Genomic DNA, 18,217 nt, shown 5'->3' with positions numbered 1-18,217 from the left:
ACCACCCATTAATGTGTCTTTTGTAGGCTTCTTCTTCACATGAGTTACGAACCACAGTTGTGTGTGTGAGTTTTTATTGACCTCCCAGCTTGCTTATGAGCCAGCTCAATGACAGCCGAAATCTATTTTCAGAGGACAGTGCATCATCCCCTTCGGTGGCCCGTTGAGCCTGCAGCTGCGCCTTGGTGTTGTCGAGTCGGCGCAATGGTTGTGTAGTCATGCTGGCGCGCACGCACGTTATAGCGCGAGCAACATTGCGCATGCCATCCATCCATCCTCTCGGGGTTCACACGCAGTGCACAGCTGCACATTTCGGGCCTCATGGGGGTCCTCTGGGAGCGCCTGTCCACACGTGTTTAACTGTGTGTGTTGCGCATTGTGTTGGGATAGAGGAAGGAGTTATGCCAGGCTGCCAGTAACATGAGTACACAAACAAACAATCTCTGTCTTTACTTTTAAAAGATGCTAAATGGTTTCTTTCTTATCAGTTGGCATTGGCTTGTTTTTTTTTTTTTTTCGGTTTGGGGGGGGGGGGGGGGCATGATTGTTGAAAGCAAGTCTGTGGTGCAGATGTGCAACAGTGTTTTTTTGATCTTTTAAGAGACTTGAGTCTGACCTGAAAAGCACACCAGACCAAGATGATTTTTTTTTTTTTTATACACTGGTGCCTCAAGATACGAAACCAATTGAGGTGTCTATTTTTAATTTTTTTTGCTCTGATGTGGGAAAACAACAAATGACAGTTTGTATTAGGAAACAAATAAGATATAAAACACCTGATTGCTAACACATACCGTAATTTTTGGACTATAAGTCGCACCGGAGTACAAGTCGCACCAGCCATAAAATGCCCAAAAAAGTGAAAAAAACATATATATGTATATAAGTCGCTCCTGAGTATAAGTCGCCCCCCCCCCCCCCACCCAAACTATGAAAAAAAACGCGACTTATAGTCCGAAAATTACGGTAATAAGAAACTCCTTAGGCACACAGGCTAACCATTAGCATCTATTACACAATGCCTATCTGAACACAAACGGAGCTGCAACACTTGTCGACGTACCATGTAACAAAACCCGTAAGCATATCATTTTTATCCTCTGAGAAAAAAAATCACTGCCATATTGAGAAACTACGAGTGCTGAGTCTGCAGTCTACAGCCTTTCTTCAAACTGCCCCCATGTGGCCCCGGCATGCACACCAGAAGGAGCAATACAATGGAAGGAAGAAGTCCGACAATAACTCACTTTATTTTTTTAAATGAGTATAAAGTAGCATTTTTGTCATTGCCGCGGAATGAATTCCATTCGTATCTTTAGGCACCACTGTCTTCTGACCTTGTTATGCCTTGTCTCGGGGGCAATTTACTGATCATGGGATCTGTTTGGCCTAAGTTGATCAGTCACTAATAAACCTATTAGTTCTTGACACAGGGCCCGCATTTGTCACATTAAAGTGGTCTTAATTTAAAGATGATGTTTGGAAATGATTAGGGTAGAAATGCATCACATGATTGTGGAAAAACAATCATCTCCCGTCTCCTCACTATTTGGGAGAAAAGTATCAATTTCCACATTGTCGACTTTGCCATCTTCCTCACTCGCTTGCTTGTTTGCTCTCCCTCCCTCCCCCGTGCCCACCCCCCGCCCTAGACTGGGTGGGTTTACGAGACAGGGATTCTTTGTGTAAGACCGAGCTGTACAGTTTGCTGTCTAACTGTAATTTGTGGAGCTTTATTTGCTCCCATAAAATCTCCTGCTTGGATCATCACAAGTTGCTTTTATTACAGCGGGAAGCCGTTTGGGATTGTCCCTCAGGTGGTATATACCTGAAATCTACGCCCACCCCATCCATCCTCACGCCACATGAGTCATTTCATGACTCACAAAGAAGTATGGTGTGTTTTTTTTAACCCTTTAAAATTATTGTACGCGTGTTGATTATTATTATTATTTTTTTTACATTGAAATTGACACCCATTCATCGATTCATGACAAATGTTATCTTGTCCATTATTTATTTTTATATTTTTTATTTTATAATTTTAACAATGGAAATATGCTTTTATGGCTATTGATCCGCTCAAAAGGTTTCCGTTCACAATCGAGAGTGGTTAATTAATCTTTTTTTTTTTCCTGCCTTTTTTTTGTCTGTACTTGTCATCCAATTTAAGAAAACAAGTATGTCAGTCATTCTTCAGACATACAATCAGGAGTCACGCGAGCAGCCATTGTTATTTCACGCACCGTCTTCCCGACCGACTCTTCACGTTTTAACAGGTCCGTCGCAGGAATAACTGCATTCTTGGCATTATATGCTGTTTCCTCTTTGCACACAAGTCTCCCACTTCATTGCTTCTTCCTGAGTGGAAAGTGCAAGGGGGGCCCTGATGTCCACAAAATGCAGGACCCCCTTTCCCCCCCCCCAAAAACAAAAACAAGAGTCGGCTGATGGGAAGCAGGAAATGGTCTTGTGTAATTACTCTTTCCCACTGGGAGTGACATCATGATAGCATTGAACTCTTGGCCATGAATGGATTTAAACACAGCATTTCCTGTCACCACGGCCGGATGCACAAGAATACATTTTGTTTTTTATCAAACTTCCGCCTGGTTTCTTCCCCCTGCCATACTGCTCTCACCTTGACTAATTCTCCCCTTGCCCTCTCATTAAAAGCCTGGCGGCCTTAGATGGGCACGTTGTCTAATTTTGGCACCTCAACTGACCTTGGATGTGTATCGGTGCAGTGGCAGCGTTACATAACGACATTGGATTTGAAAAAGGTCATGAAAGTGTGCTCCTGTAATAAAAGCAGGATTCACACTGATCATCTCATTTTGCAAGTCATCCATTGTTTGGGGAAGTCAAATCCTGCTTTGTGTGTGTGTGTTGACCTCATGGGTTGGAGTGACCCCACGCGGCTGCAGCATATCAACTAGGACACAAAAGCAAGTTAAGAAAAACACTGCGCAAAGCCAAAGACCTGTCTTGATAACATCGGAGGCATTTATGGTGCCAGAAACAATGTCAATCGTCCAATAATATTAAAAGATGAGAAAGTGGAGGGTCAGGGTCATTCGATTTTGCTTGCCGTATAAATAATCATAAAGCTTAAATCCATTCGTGGAAAAAGACTGAGCCAAGGATGGACGGGAACCTCTGACCTCTGATCATAGAGCAGGGTTAGGTGGGAGTTTCTAACTGGTCTCACATGTTTGACTTCTCACACGCTCCCAGTACGCTAAATGCAGCAGCGGTCATAACTCGGATAGCTGGCGATTCTGGACAAACTTTAAATATCTGTCGGCGTTAGCTCTTCTTCATGTATGTAACCAGTAGCATGGAGATTCTCTCCGTGTGTCCTTTTCTCTCGGTTGCATTGGGAGTTTGATCTAAGCTTCTGTGCCCCAACCCTGTGCTCAGTGAATGTGAGGTCCTGAAAGGCCAAAGGTCAAGTTGACAGCATTTAATCCCCGTCTGCGGGCAGTATGCGCTCGGGGCAAGACTGATGAATCTCTTGTTGATGAATTTCCAGTAGCAGCAAAGGTTAATCTTGTTTGTAGTGGAACCGGAAAACAAAGCACGTCGGCTTCGCCGGCTCACCTGGTGTAGAATTCATTTTGAACAACAGCTGAGTCTTTGGGCTTGTGTCCGTTCGGTAAGACGTTGTTCAGGAGTTATTTGGGAATTTCAAATTAAACCTAAATAAAGCGGACCATTCACCAAATTGCAGCAAGGTCGCTGAAATTGGAATGAACGTGGCTGTGAAGATGTCAAGGTGGTTTCCAATCTCTGCAGGAGGTTGTTCAAATAAAGTTTGAGTAAGTACACTACGTGTGTGTTTGTACAGCATGTTAGCTTAGCTAAAGTCTGTTTAGCAACCGTGGATGTTTGCGCTAAAGCTAACAGCGCTTGCTCTCTGGTGATACACGTTGCAGAGTCATGTCTGAGCCAATACACATTCCTCTACAATGAAGCTCTTCATCAAACACCTCCTCCTAAACCGAGCCCGTGTTTGTGCGTCTGTGTGCGAGTCAATATTTGAGCAACAAACCGGTACTTTCTGCTACTCACTCAGGAGTCAGTCAGTTAGTGAGAGTTAATGAACAAATCAACACAGGGTGTGCACAGTTTTGCAACCATATGATCTCTTGTTTATTTTATCCCTCCTCTTGTAAACGACATTTTTTTGATCCAGTTGAGTTAATGAACAAATCCACAACCCCAGTTATGAGGGTGTGCACACTTTTGCAACCAGATGATATCAGTTGTTTATTTCTATGCCGCTCCAATTTTTTTTTTTTGTCCATGAGCCGTACTATGGATTATAATAGCTTGGCATCCGACTAGGGGTGTGTAGACTTTTTAAATCCATCGCATGCTTCGCTCTGACACACATGGCCGTATTTATTTTCCAAACGTGTGCTCGTACCTCGCCATATAGTAGTCGGTATGGAAGCACTACGTTCCACGCTTGGTGCTGAGGAGAAAGGCGGCTTTGTATCACATCGTGCCCACACCCTTTGCGTTCTTGGAACAACAAGTCAAATAAAACTTGTAAGCTTCTCTTCCTACCAACCTCTGGTCCACTGACTCCAAATATTGTGGCTCACCACAGAACCCCGTGCTCCCCCCAAGTGTAAGACTTGAGTTCACGGCCCAGCTCGCCGACCATTAGGAGGTGTGAATAGGCGCTCTGTTATGTGAACGGGAAGCGAGGCCGGAGCCAACTTGCTTTGAAAAACAACAGCGCCGAGAGAAAATACCCCGACAGGTGCTCTTATTGGAAGACAAAAGTAACACTTGCACCTTCCAAGCGATCCGCTGCTCACAAAGCATTTGATCATCTCCCTCGCAGGCTGCCTGTCTAAATTCAATTTTGGCTGGACTTTTTATTTTTATTTTTATAAACTCAGCCTGCAGCGTCACCTTCTGTTAAGCCTCTCTCTCTGCTCTCCTCCATGCCAAGCCTTTATTTCAACAGTTTGCTTTAGTAACCGCAAATGGATGGAAATAATCCAAACGGTCTTAAGTAAGATTTAGAGCCATATGTTGTTTTACAACCGACGTCTAACACGTCTTCCTTCATCGAAGCACGCCATTCGTAAGTTTCATCTTATGGGCGCTTGAGGCTGCCTGCTACATTTGCTCTTATCGATTTGGTTCGATGCAACCCGTGTGGGAGTTGAATTCATTCTATTCTGGCTGAAATCTCTTCCAGCAACACGGGGAACGCTTAAAACCTTGGCCGCGCCGCAAAACAAAGCGACCGTAATAGTTATTAAATCAAAACGTTGCCATTGTGCACATTCCGCTGCAGTAGCCAGCATCAGCGGCACTGTTGCAATTCTATTTATGCGTCACGTCACCATCATGCCAAGACTTAGTGCATGCATGCATGTGGGCGTGTGTTTGGCAGGTGCAGAATATGGGCCGCTGCTGTATGACCATACGTGGTACCATTCTGTTCTGGTTGAGGATAAGAAAAGAGCTGGTCCCACTTGAGTCTTTTTGTGTCGTGATTAACTTGGATTTTGTAGCGAAAGTAATCCAATGCAATTAGTGGAAAGCTGGCCACGCACAAAACAACCCACTGAATTCAATGCATTTAATGGTAGCTACTTGGCATTGATAGAAAATCACAGTATTTTCCACCTTGGTAGGCATGGAATTAAAAATTTAAGAAATAACTACAAGTGCAGTATTATTATATGCATTTCATTATCGGCCATTCTAAAACTTTTCTTAAACGCAGGAGTGAGCAACATATCAAATATTTTTTCATTCTCAATATTTAAAATAAGTTAACCATTGCACTGATACGCTAAAACGATAACTGCCTTTTTAAAAAAATTAGAAATGATATTGTAAATATATTACATATATTTCTCTATATATAGATGCAATATAATATATATGCAATATAATATATTACATATATATTATAAAAAATGATTCAAAATTATATTCAAATGAAATGAAAGACTACAGAAAATTAAGTGATGGCGTGATACTGTTCGTTCATGTCTGTACGGGAGACCCGGTAATGACGGCCATTTTAATTTTCGCCCGTTAAAAGCATTGAAACGATCCAAAAGTCGAGTATCTATAACAGACTTATCATTGCAGCTGGCGTGAAGAAAACAACATGACTGCGTTGTCGAAAAATGCCTCAGTGCCACAGGCAAGCATTTTATGGGGGAATTCCACATTTTGGAGGCGGGTCCCGCCCGGGTGCTTCTGGCTTAATGACGAGGGAGACATGTTGAAAGGGGCCTCTTGTTGTGGCATTGCTTAACCTCCCCGATTCAGCAAGATGAGGTCCAGCTGGCTGATGTCATGTAACATCGAAAACGCGGTGACCCCGTTATGTCATCTCCTTGCAGCCTCCTCCTCCAACCTGAAAGCCAACAGGTGCCGGGACACTGTATGCGTTATAATCCTGTCATTACTAGGTGATGGAAAGGTTAATCCATCTGGGTATCCGGTCGGCTCCTGTGTCCATTGGTTACAAGGAGGAGCTTGGCTCGATTTGATTGGTTAAGACAGAGAGCCTGTGACCCCTATTACGAGACATCATGACTGTTGCCACATGGTGTGTTTTATACATGGATGAAATGTTCTTTTTTTGAACAGGTGGAGTTTTGAAATCCATCATTTTACTGTGAAAAGAAAACAAGCAGTACCCTCGTTGCAATACCCGCGTTGGTCCAGATGGGGGCAGCCACACCAGCTTTAAAAAATGTACATCATGTACATGCAGTACAATTTTTTTTTAGGTATTTATCATCAATACATTTTATACATTTAATCATCAGATGATTAACTCATTTAAATACATTTTATACATTTAAACATAAAATATATTTTGTTGCGTTAATATATATTAATAGTTGCATTTGCCACACTAGATATGAGGATGGTATATATTGTAAAAAAAAATTAAAATAAACATCAATTATGGCTGCACACACACAAAGACTGCACTTCAAATGCTGAACTATGTATCCTCTTTCTCAAAACCTAATTATTTTTATTTACTGCCATATTTCTTCCATGAAGGGTGACTTGCTGAAAACCAAATAAAACATTATTTTTATTTTTTTTCTGTCTACAAAGGCACCCGAGGGCACCCGAAAATGTGAATTTGGCTAAGCTTATTTACAGTATAGTCACGCCTGTGGGCCATGATTAGAATTAAGATTTTATCACTACGCACAGAAATGGGAGAGGGGGAAGAAAAAAAACAGTGAAAGAGGGATTAGCTGTTAAGAAATCGGCCATTAGGGTGTGCAGCAGTTGCTGAGAGGAAGCAGTGCTCTCTTGTTTGTGATTCAATAGGAAACGCAGTGGACTCGGAGAGGAAGGGGGAGGCTGTGGGCTGGAGTGGAGGGAGAGTCAAGGAATTGCCTCACCTCCTGGGAAAATACGCTAGTCAAGACAGTGAATGAGTACGGTGTTCATTCATTCATCACGCCTCCTCATCCAGATGCTCGTAAGAGAAGATATAGCACCACTGTGTGCTGCATGCATTATTCCTCAACACCTGCCTTCAACTGTGAGTGTAAATTGTTCTCAGGACGCTCGCTCGCTCGGAGCAGCTACCTGCTGATGAAACCCTAATCCGATTAACGGCAGTATATTTACAGCTCTAAGTCCGACGTTATCAAGCCGCATCTTGTTTGGGTTCCGGGTGTTGTCTGACTCATGGGGATGATGGCACACTGTCAGTTTTTTCATGCAGTTTTTGTCAGGGGTGACAAAGCTTCCTGGTAGCTGAGTCTGCTTTCGTTGGAATGTAGTAGGAGTAGGAATCATTTTTTAATAGGTTGAACAGATTTCGATTTGTACTGCAACTTTACAAATTATTTATCAGTTGTTTATGGACAGGTGGAAAAAAAATTGCTGGACTTAATTATCCTACTGATTTGACCTTATTATCATCATTAGCAGAATAATGGGGGGAAAAAAACGTTGCTTTCTCAAGATAGAATGCAGAAGCAGCAAAGAATAAAAGCAGTGGTCCTAAAATTGAACCTTGTGGAACACCAAAAGACAGTGCAGCTTAGCTTCATCCATTTTCTATAGCACTTGACCTTTGGAGTTTGGAGGAAGATTCAAACGCAGACTAGCTAACCAATATTGCTGCTAGCGATTTCCCCATCCTATTAAAAACAATATACACAACTTTACACAACATACAAATTTGCTTTTCATGATGATAGAACAATGATTAAATCATGTACTGCTGCACTCTTCCAGAACATTGTGCACAGATATGTTATCAAAGGGCCGAGATGTACTCTCCTCCTCCATCCTCATCCCTCCTACATGTCATCTGCTCGCATCTCTTATCTCACCGCTCCGACACAAACAACTCGCAGCAATTCTCGATGTTTCTCAACACCGCGTGGCTTTGATAGTAAAACCTCTCGCGGCGTACGAGTGTGACTACTGTCTCCATGTTTTTGGAAGTGACAGTTCAGATATGTGGATTTCCTCCAGGTCAGCTCCAAGTCAGCCGATTCCTGCTGTTTATTCCCACACTCAAAGATTTCCCATGCTGTTTTCGAACCTTAACACTGCACCACAAATGGTGCATCAGCAGTTGACAAGGCCAAGCGCATCGTTGCACAACGACTTGGCAGCACGCTCGCATGGTTCAGCCCGTGAGCAAACGCTGATCACAGTTTGTATTTTCATCCAGAAGGATGACTAACTGCTCTGTCAGTAATTACATGCATTGCCTATGTAGCAATTAGACCAGGGGTGCTATTATTTGTGCAACTTGTCTTCTTGTCGGAATACCGTGCTAACATTTAATTGATTGTGATTTGATGAAGTCTGTCAGGAAAATTCTAGGACTGCTGTGCAAATGAAACTGTGAGGCGAGAGTCGTGGCAGTACAACCATGACAACGCACCTTCTGACTATGGTCTGAGCATCTGACAGTTCCTAGTAAAAAAAAAAAAAAAATCACATTGGCTTCCTTGGACAATCTGTGGCAGTAATGAGTTATTTAAAAAAAAAAAAAAAGGGCGGAGGGGGTGCAAAACTGTACAAAATCACGAGTGACTCATTTTAAGCGAACAAATATAACCTTCATTGACTTAAAGCAATCCAGAGAATGGAGGAAATGGTAATTGAGCACACGTCATACTTCCCCCCCAAAAAGTTGAGTCACTGCTTAAAATAAAATGGGGAATATATAACAGACGTGGGCTGGCGGTGTCGGCAGTAAATTATCATTTTGCTCCCTTATATGCATTTAGATTCTCGTGGGGTACATTTTGACCGCCCATGTTGTAAGAGGAGCCAATGAATTTATGAATGGGAAATAGAGGCGCAGAGAGACTTTTTCAAGTGCTGCCTGCCAACACCTGGTGCGCCCTTTAAGGAACTCTGCCTGTCCCTGAATGCATCTGAGAAGCGGGGAGGGTTAGGGGCGAAAATGACAAGTCACACCCGCCCATCCAAGAAAAGCCTCTTGGTTGGTCCACCCGTCGGTCACTCTTTATCCTCCCCCTTGTATTACTCCTGCTGCCGCTTTTGCGCGTGTGAATGTGTGTGAGGGAAAGAAAGACAGAGTGGGGGGAGTCAGGACGGAAGCGAGGAACGGTTGGGACTTGCGCAAGCACGATGTCGGCGCAGAGGACGAGCCGCACGATGGAGCGCCTTTTTACGCAAATGAGCGAGTGCGTGGAATTTGGGGATCCGTAACGACTTAGGAGCTCACCGACGGATTTGAATGAGTACTTAAGATTCCTCCCTTCCCTTGCTGTGCTTTCTACAAAACGGACATCCGAGTTATTTCCACGCTGTGCACGCGGGACGTTTGTTGCGTAAAGCGCCATGAACGACACGAACGACCAAGCGGTAAGCTTCTGCCTTTCTTATTCCTTGACAAAGAGTTCCACTGCTGCTGGCTGCGTGGAAAATATCCGTCACTTGTCATCGACCACGTCACACGCTGCGTGGACTGCCCGTGCCGCGTTTGGGTCAACCTCCTCATTAGTAATTAGGCGCTCGGCCAACTTTGACACTGCTGCCACGCTCAAGCGTGCATCCTCTTCACACCATGTGTGAATACACACAAGTTTTTTCATTGCAATATTTTTACACTTTCCAAATTGGTACTCGTTGATTCACTTCTGCAATAATGATGATGCCGTGTCATGTGCCAAGCCAGTAGCTGCAAATGTGCACCAATTCTTTGAATACTTTTGGTTCGCCTACATGTCTAAGTATAAGTCAACACATGACTTATCTGAGTGATGCATGAACAGCATGTGGGCCAGCGCTGTCGTTTTGCTTCCGTGCACCGCTTAACATGCATTTTCCCGAACAAAAACAACGATGGTGTCATGTGGAAAAGCTTGTTACGCTGGAATCCATTTTCTAACGTCTGAACTTACAGGCGTCAAGTGAATTCCTTAAAGGGGCCTCTGAAATGTCTGAGTGTACTTGTGGCACCTCCTAATTAGCATTTGTCTGTCACCGATTAAAATCAGAAGTATCTGGGAATTTATTTGTAATATCCCCCGTTGCGTTTGTAAAATTGGGGGCCCGGTCCGGTGAGTGACGTGGGTGCCAGCGACCGGGAGCTCAGAGTTGAGAACACGATCGTCTCCTGTCGCTTTTTAAAGTCCACGTCCATCAGCATTAGCCGTAAATTGTCCGAGGTTGACATGTGCTCTTTCTATTCCCGGAATGCAGCTGCGTGTGTTCCAACCACAAGCATGCTGGCTCATTTGTGGTGAAAAGGTCACCCATGTGCCACAAGGTCTCGTCTTTTTGATGCGACAACACTTGAGGTCTGCGCCACTTGATTGCATTAAGCCATGACTGCAATTTACTTGAAGGCTGCTTTTCATTGTGTCTGCAAATTCTGCAAGCGCGGCAGGAGCCAGAATGGAATCCGCTTACAATCAATAACCGCTCGCTGCCTCTTCAGCCGCTCCTCTTCAGATAGCGATGGAGATAAATATCGGGAGTGTCATGTCCCTCCCCCTGCTGCAACCACGTGGATGCAAGTTTTCTATTTTTTTCTGGATGCAGTGGAGGTCAATTTTTTTCTCTTTAATATACAGTACGTACAGCTTCTGTCGTAAACCCCGAGCGATTCTTGGAGGAGAGGTGAGGGGTTGCCGGGCAACGCTATTCCATTGGCATATTTCTGAAGGAGAAGCGGAACACTGTGTTGGAATTTAATGTAGAGGTTGCGCAACCCCCCCCCCCTCCCCAAAAAATTTTTTTTAAACAATTACAGTCACTCGGAGACATCCAGCCTTTTCCTCTGAGGGAAAACAATAAATAAATAAATAAATAAATAGATAAATAGATAAATAGATAAATAGATAAATAGATAAATAAATAAATAAATAAATAAATAAATAAATAAATAAATCAATAAATCAATAAATCAATAAATCAATAAATCAATAAATCAATCAATAAATAAACAAACTGCCTTACTCTATTGTTTCATGAAAGCTGTTTTTTTCTACTATCAATATATCCAACTTGTTTTTACTGTTGTATCTTTTTTTGGAGCATTTGTTTACAGCCGCTCGAGGCTGGAGTTGATTTTTTTTTTTTTTTAATTATAGGAATGTGAACGGGTTTAACGCGGAGCCCCCGGCCTCTTCTGTCTTCCTCTTCTGCTTTCTTTCTTTTATCCAAACAATAATTAATTAAGAGGAAGATCATTTCATCTTTAGAGTTCATTATTTAATTGTTAAAAAAAAAGAAGCATTATTTCCCTAACGCAAACTGAGTGTATGATTTCGGATTGTCCTCATTAGCCTTAAAGCAAATGTTGACCGCGTGCAAAAAAGACAGAAGTCCATTTTGGCCGAGGAGCGATAACGAGGCGGCCGCGGGAGCGACAAACCGGCGCGGTTGGTTATCTGTCTGCAGCGGATCAGAACCGACCACGGTTTGACTCGATAGCTCGTTTATCAGGGCAAGCAGACGCTCAACTGCCACTTATCTACACCAAGCTATGTGACCAACAGCTCCTGTTGGCTCAGCGGAATTACCTTTGTGTTAGCGATATGCGCAGAGCCGCAAGAAGCGTGCGGAGTCACGCCCGGCCACGTGAATCTCGTGCTGCTCACGTGATCAAATTCTAGCACTGCAGCTTTTTATTATCACACAAATGTCACCTTTGACCTCTCGTCTGTGATGCTTGATTTTGAGAAATGTTACAAAGTGTTGCTTTCGGAGCAATTAGGCCAACATGGCATTGTTCGGATTGAATCTGGAGCATCAGTAATCAGAGCAGGCTCTCCGGGCTCCTAAGTGGCGGAGAGTGGAAAAAGGGTTCGATAATTCTCTCAGGTTACACGTGTTCTTCACGTGTGTCAATAATTCATCCTTTTACTTTTCTGCTTTTAATTGATGTCAGCCCTCCAACCTTTTGCAGTAATGCTCTTCAGCTTTATCATCTGTAAAAAAAAAATGTTCTTCTACCTGAAGGTTCTTGGCAAGGAGAAAAAAACTGTAATTTTTTTTTTCTCTAAATGCATATACTTACAGTAGAGCCTGAATATTCACCTATTAAAAGGGTCACTCAAGTGCATCTCAAAGTCCGGCTTCATGAATATTCTAATTGCCTACTTTGACTCCAGGGCAAGTCGATAGTGAGTCAAACACACACACACACACACACAAGCCTAGCTTGGCAAGGTACGCCGCTCTGTCATTATGGCGCGTCTTTGGCTCCGTTCACCTTCCTGCCAGACAAAAGCATCAGCATAGCTGCTCTCACTTGGGGGGGCACATGTGCTTCCTAACACATGTGGCCGTATGTTCTAAATAAGGCAACGGTACTAACAGTTATGAATTATGGAGCGCAATAAAAGCAGCTTGAAAACTGCCGGGGCCTTTGGCTAGAAAAAGAGACTTGGAATAAATGACTGCTTTTCCGTAGCTCGTACTATCCAACAACTCTCAGTATTGTTTTGCGTGCAGTGGGATTGTGGAGCCATTTTGCTAGGCTTGCAATTCTTGGAACTTCATTTTGGATTGGGAAAGCCCAATTGTATACAATTTGAAACATAGATATTTTATTTTCACTATGTTGCACTATGCCTAACTAGATAGCCGGATTGTAAACGCTAGTTAGGGCATCGGAGGTAATTAGCGTGGAAAAGCTTGGCACTTGCTTGTCAATTGGCAGGGGGAGTTCAACGAGCTGATTTGCAAGCGTCCGCTCATTAGAGCTCTTCAAAATGTGCATCGCTTGGCAAATGTTGGGCTTGGAAGACAACCGGCCCCCATTTTTTTCCCCCCTTTGTAGCCCCCTCCACAAGCTGATCCTCATGATAGCATCCCCTTTTTTTCTGCAGCGCCCCCTCTTGGCAGCAATTGCTCCGAGGCTAGGCGAGACCTTCAACATTTCTATCAGAGGTGCAAACCGGCTTGTTGTACTGAGGAGAGCTGTCAATCACAGCCATTCGGTCCATTTGATATGTTTGAGAAGAGCACAAGCTCAGCGGGAGGCTGTGTGAAGATTTTTCGAGTATCTTCCCACCTGCGGATATTCTCTGCAGGCGTAAAAGAAATCCAAGTACATGCTGCCTTCTCCAACTTTCTCTTTGGCTTTGGTCGAAAAAGCCGGCTAATCGTCTGATAATGCCGCATCACAGACACTGTTGGCATGCTGGACACGCGTGTGCGTGTCTTAATTGATGAATTGCCTCACAGCCACCAGACAGTATGGCCTGCCAGGTGCTCGCATTAGGATTTCTCAATGAGCGTTGGAAAAAGCAGCTCTGTTTTGGAATTTTGTCAGAAGCTTAGCCACGGGGCAAGCAAATAATTATACAATGTAGAAGATACAATTGAATCATGTCTGATGTTTGTCTGAGTTACTCTCTCCTGTTCTGTGTCACTGTCGTCCCGCTCGAACTTCATGTTCGGCTTCGCCAAACAGGAAGTCAGAGGAAAAGGGTGGAGAGGAAGGCGAGCCACGTAATTATGGCTGGCTGATTGAAAGCCAGCATACTGCTCTGCTCTGTAAAGTCCTCTCGGTCTGCGTGCTTGGGTCATTCTTGGATTGGAAGTATCGCAGACGTGTTGATTTCCACCGTGGGAAAAGAGTGTTACTTTTTTATTTAAGCCGTCTGGTCCGGTCAAGGCGTACAGGTCAAAGTTCAAGGGTCAGCGATCTAACCGGGAAAACCTACTCGCCATCGTAAAAAAAAAAAAACATTGCATGCCATCTGCGAGGGCGTCAGATCCCCAAGCCACACTTGTATATTTGCGTAGATGTTGTGCGTTGGTGCGTAACATCACACCAGTAGACACACGAGTGCGGAACAACACCAAGACGACATGACCAGATGGGGGGACAGAGAGGTCGCGGAACATGTGACCATCTGGCATCAACTGCAACATGAAAGATTTTGCGAAAAAAGTGTTTTTGTAATAGTAGCATGGTTGCTTGCTATTCAATGTGACCAGGAAGATCATTATCATCTGGTGTCAAGTGGTGTTGCTGGTTTTGGTTGAAGGCTTCGTGTGAGATCCTGGCTATTTGTCTTCTATTCTGAGGTGCCCGCAAGGAAAAGCCCGCTAATTAAGCTTCTATAAATACCAGGCGTTTGCATCACGCGGGTCACGCTTAAACCTGCTCCAACTGGACTCATCCTGAAACAGTCTGAGCTAGGCTTCGGTATATTATCTGTTCAGCTACTACATGGCCAATATATATAATAATAATAATCACAATACATAATTGCTTTATGTTGGAAATTGTAGTGTAGATCACGTTAGCTTGTTGAAGTGGGTCTAATGTTGTGCTACGTGACATTCGACATTATCTGCCAGAAATGGTGTTATTCGTTCATGTCTTCTTCTCTTATTTATGTACCGTAAATTCCGGACTATAAGCCGCGACTTTTTTCCAAAATTTTGAACCCTGCGGCTTATAGTCAGGTGCGGGTTATATAAGGATTTTTTTTCGTGATTTTTGTGATGACTTGATCACTTTTAGACACTGCGGTATCTTGAAGAAAAAAACAACAACAAAAATACTATTTTGAAACACTACTATGGCTGCTGCTTATTCTGGCTGTGTTGCTTGTGACTATTATGAGCTTTAGTAGGAATGCACGCTAGGTGACCTGCGTCAAAGGGCTCTAAACCCTTCGTCACAGGCAATGTTTAGAAAGACATGTTAAAGTATGTTATTAAAACTTTAAAAAGGCTTTCTGTGAACGTTCTTTCCTTGTAAAAAGACGCGTGTGCACGTGCGGTTTATAGTCCGGTGCGGCTTATATAAGAAAAAAACTAAAATATCGCCCAATTTTAGCTGGTGCGGCTTATAGTCCGGTGCGGTTTATAGTCCGGAATTTACGGTAATACCTTTACGCAGTGCCCCCTAGTGGTCAGACTGACAGTCCGCATAACTGAAATGCTGTGTGTTACGGGAAAATATGCACATGAATGTCAAAATGTCAGTATTGGCACAATATCACTCCCGCAATTGAAGATTGAGTATCGGAACGTTCTTAAATGTGAGAACTTGCACGAGGAAAAACGGGTAGGAGAATGTCCGTGCTCCATCTGCAGTTGTAAATGGAAGTACTTCTTTGTAAAGAATACATTTAGCCATAGATTGTTTGCAAATTCAAGTTTGGAGAGACTTGTGTTTACATTTGGTCACATGCAGTTTTCAACTGATACTCGATTGCACGTCGCAATGACAGTGTTTAGTGGTTTGGCCTCTCTGCCTGCAGGGACTATATTTTGAACTTTTTCTGTGATTTACTGCTCCTTTTGGAAGCGTCCGCTGTCATGCAGCGCTGCTCTCGGCGAGCCAATTTAAAAGTTCACTGTGTCTGAGCAAGAACATTCGCCCGTCGCTGAACAACAAGCGGGATTCATCCTGGCAGATAGAGAAGAGAAGAGGTGTTTTGAGGTGGCTCAAGTGGAACTGATGAGCTACGGAGAAGAAAATGAGCAGGGGAAAGTAGCAAACGCTGAAATGAAAAGAATGAAAAATTCATTTGAGGATGGATGATAAATGTGGGAGTCAAGTGAGGGCAAGCACGCAGAGAGAGAAAAAGCAAGAGATTAATTGTGTGCGCTTGCTCATGTAGCGTTGAAGTAAACAAGCGTGCAGCCAGGCAGCCAGGCAGCGAAATGACAGCTGAGTTAACAACTGCACTCACATTGGTTTCATTCAAATGTTCCTCCATTTCTTTTCAACTGCATCTCAAGGTCACATTTTCTTGCCTCTTTTCAAAGTTTTTGCATTTGAGTCCCTTAAACCAAGTGGAGTCTGGTCATGGAAGCCATATTGTGTCGTTTATTCCCAGGGTTCATGATGAAAGGATTTTTTTTTTTTTTATTCATTATTTCATTTTCGGCTAGGCGAAAGCAGCTTGTGGCGTTGTGTTTTTGCGTATGTTAAGAATTTAGCAGCAATGGTTACACACACCAGCTTGTGGGTAAAGCAACACGCATTTTCTATGTCTGTTCAATATTTAATTGACTTCAATTATACATTCGGTAGGTTTTAGTACTCAGTCGTCGCGTGCGATTTACAAACCTGCTTCGAGCGCAACATTTCCAGACGTGGTGATTAGGTGACATTCTTCAACGTGCATGTTGGCATTTTGGCGTTAGCACCTAGGTGGCTGCTCGACAGGGGGTAGGCTCCATGCTAAGTGCCAAACGGCCTCACCGTTTTTACTAGTAACACACACTTGCACAGTGATTGCCTAGCTGATTGATTTGTTTATTTTAACCCTTAGTTTAATAGCTAATGGCATGTAGAAAAATATAAAGTAAAGACTTACCGTAATTTTCGGACTGTAAGTCGCGTTTTTTTTCATAGTTTGGGTGGGGGGGCGACTTATATACATATATATGTTTTTTTTCACTTTTTCGTGCATTATATGGCTGGTGCGACTTATACTCCGGTGCGACTTATAGTCCGAAAATTACGGTATATATTATATTATATTATATTATATTATATTATATTATATTATATTATATTATATTATATTATATTATATTATATTATATTATATTATATTATATTATATTATATTATATTATATTATATTATATTATATTATATTATATTATATTATTATTTCCCTTTCCCTGTAGGACAGCGACATCCAGAAAAAAATCGACCATGAGATCCGGATGCGCGACGGGGCCTGCAAGCTGCTGGCCGCCTGCTCGCAGCGAGACCAGTCCTTGGAAGCGGCCAAGAGCCTGCAGACGTGCAGCACCCGCATCATGGCCTACATGTCCGAGCTGCAGAAGATGAAGGAGGCGCAGGTCATGCAGAAGGCCACGCGGAGGTCGTCCGACGCCGGGCCCATGGATGACCGACTGCCGTGCAAAGGAAAAGTCGCCATATCGGGCAAGTTGCTGTTGATACGTTTGCTAACGCATCACATTACATCGCAGAAGTAGACCCTGGATGGACGGACGATAGATTCTTGATCACGCTTAGTGTAATTTGATTCCGCCAGAGCGACTCTTCACGAGTGCATACTTGGCCGTTTATTGACCGCGGTGAGCGTGCTGAGGCGCTCACTCCGCCCATCACATCGCCAGCGAGGAAAGCAAACGAAGGATTATCGAGTGGAGAGCGCCGCTTGTCTCATGGTGACATAAATCTCGGCAGGGAGCACGGCAATAATAAGGGGGGGGGGGGGGACACACACACGCTTCGATTCTTTCGAGCTGTCGATTAAGCCAATGAGTGACTTATGTCTTACATGAGCACACGGTCGTGTCGTGTGCTGTAGTTCATCTCGGAACACGGCGATGCCCGTGTTTGTCGTCTAATCCCGCTGTGTCGTCGTCATGACAGATCTGCGTATACCTCTCATGTGGAAAGACACCGAGTACTTCAAGAACAAAGGAGGTGAGGAGCCGCCGTTGCGCAATGGCTGCACAATGACGCATGGGCATTAAGGGGCCATCAGGGTGTCTGCTATGGAAAGATGGCTTTCAGAGAAAAACTGCTTCCATAACAGAAATGCTACTCATCGTGCTTGAGGAACTGCGCTCTTCTCCTTTGCAGAGCTCCATCGCTGTGCAGTGTTTTGCCTGCTGCAGTTGGGAGGAGACATCTTCGACACGGACATGGTGATAGTGGACCGCACGCTCACGGACATTTGCTTCGACAACATCATTGTATTGTGAGTTTCCCTCAACCGGAGCCGGAAGCCGACAAATC

General features: G+C 43.6%; 1 protein-coding gene across 8 annotated transcripts in view; it reads left to right on the top strand.

Annotated features, from left to right (window-relative positions):
- rtkna (rhotekin a) overlaps positions 1-18,217 on the top strand; it is a 34,505-nt gene that overhangs the window by 11,183 nt on the left and 5,105 nt on the right. For 5 of the 8 annotated variants that reach the window (XM_061278176.1, XM_061278174.1, XM_061278177.1 and 2 more), the window contains exons 2-4: positions 17,131-17,392; positions 17,849-17,902; positions 18,062-18,179. In XM_061278176.1, the coding sequence (XP_061134160.1) occupies positions 17,131-17,392; positions 17,849-17,902; positions 18,062-18,179 (434 nt within the window). Of the gene's footprint in view, positions 1-7,437; positions 7,559-9,470; positions 9,877-17,130; positions 17,393-17,848; positions 17,903-18,061; positions 18,180-18,217 lie in introns of those variants that run through there. The other 3 variants (XM_061278175.1, XM_061278179.1, XM_061278178.1) reach the window with 3 other exon arrangements.

This window comes from Syngnathus typhle, linkage group LG5, assembly GCF_033458585.1.
Source record: "Syngnathus typhle isolate RoL2023-S1 ecotype Sweden linkage group LG5, RoL_Styp_1.0, whole genome shotgun sequence".
Taxonomy (NCBI): domain Eukaryota; kingdom Metazoa; phylum Chordata; class Actinopteri; order Syngnathiformes; family Syngnathidae; genus Syngnathus; species Syngnathus typhle.
The sequence above is the reverse complement of the archived record's forward strand: the minus strand, read 5'-3'. Positions and strand labels throughout refer to the sequence as shown.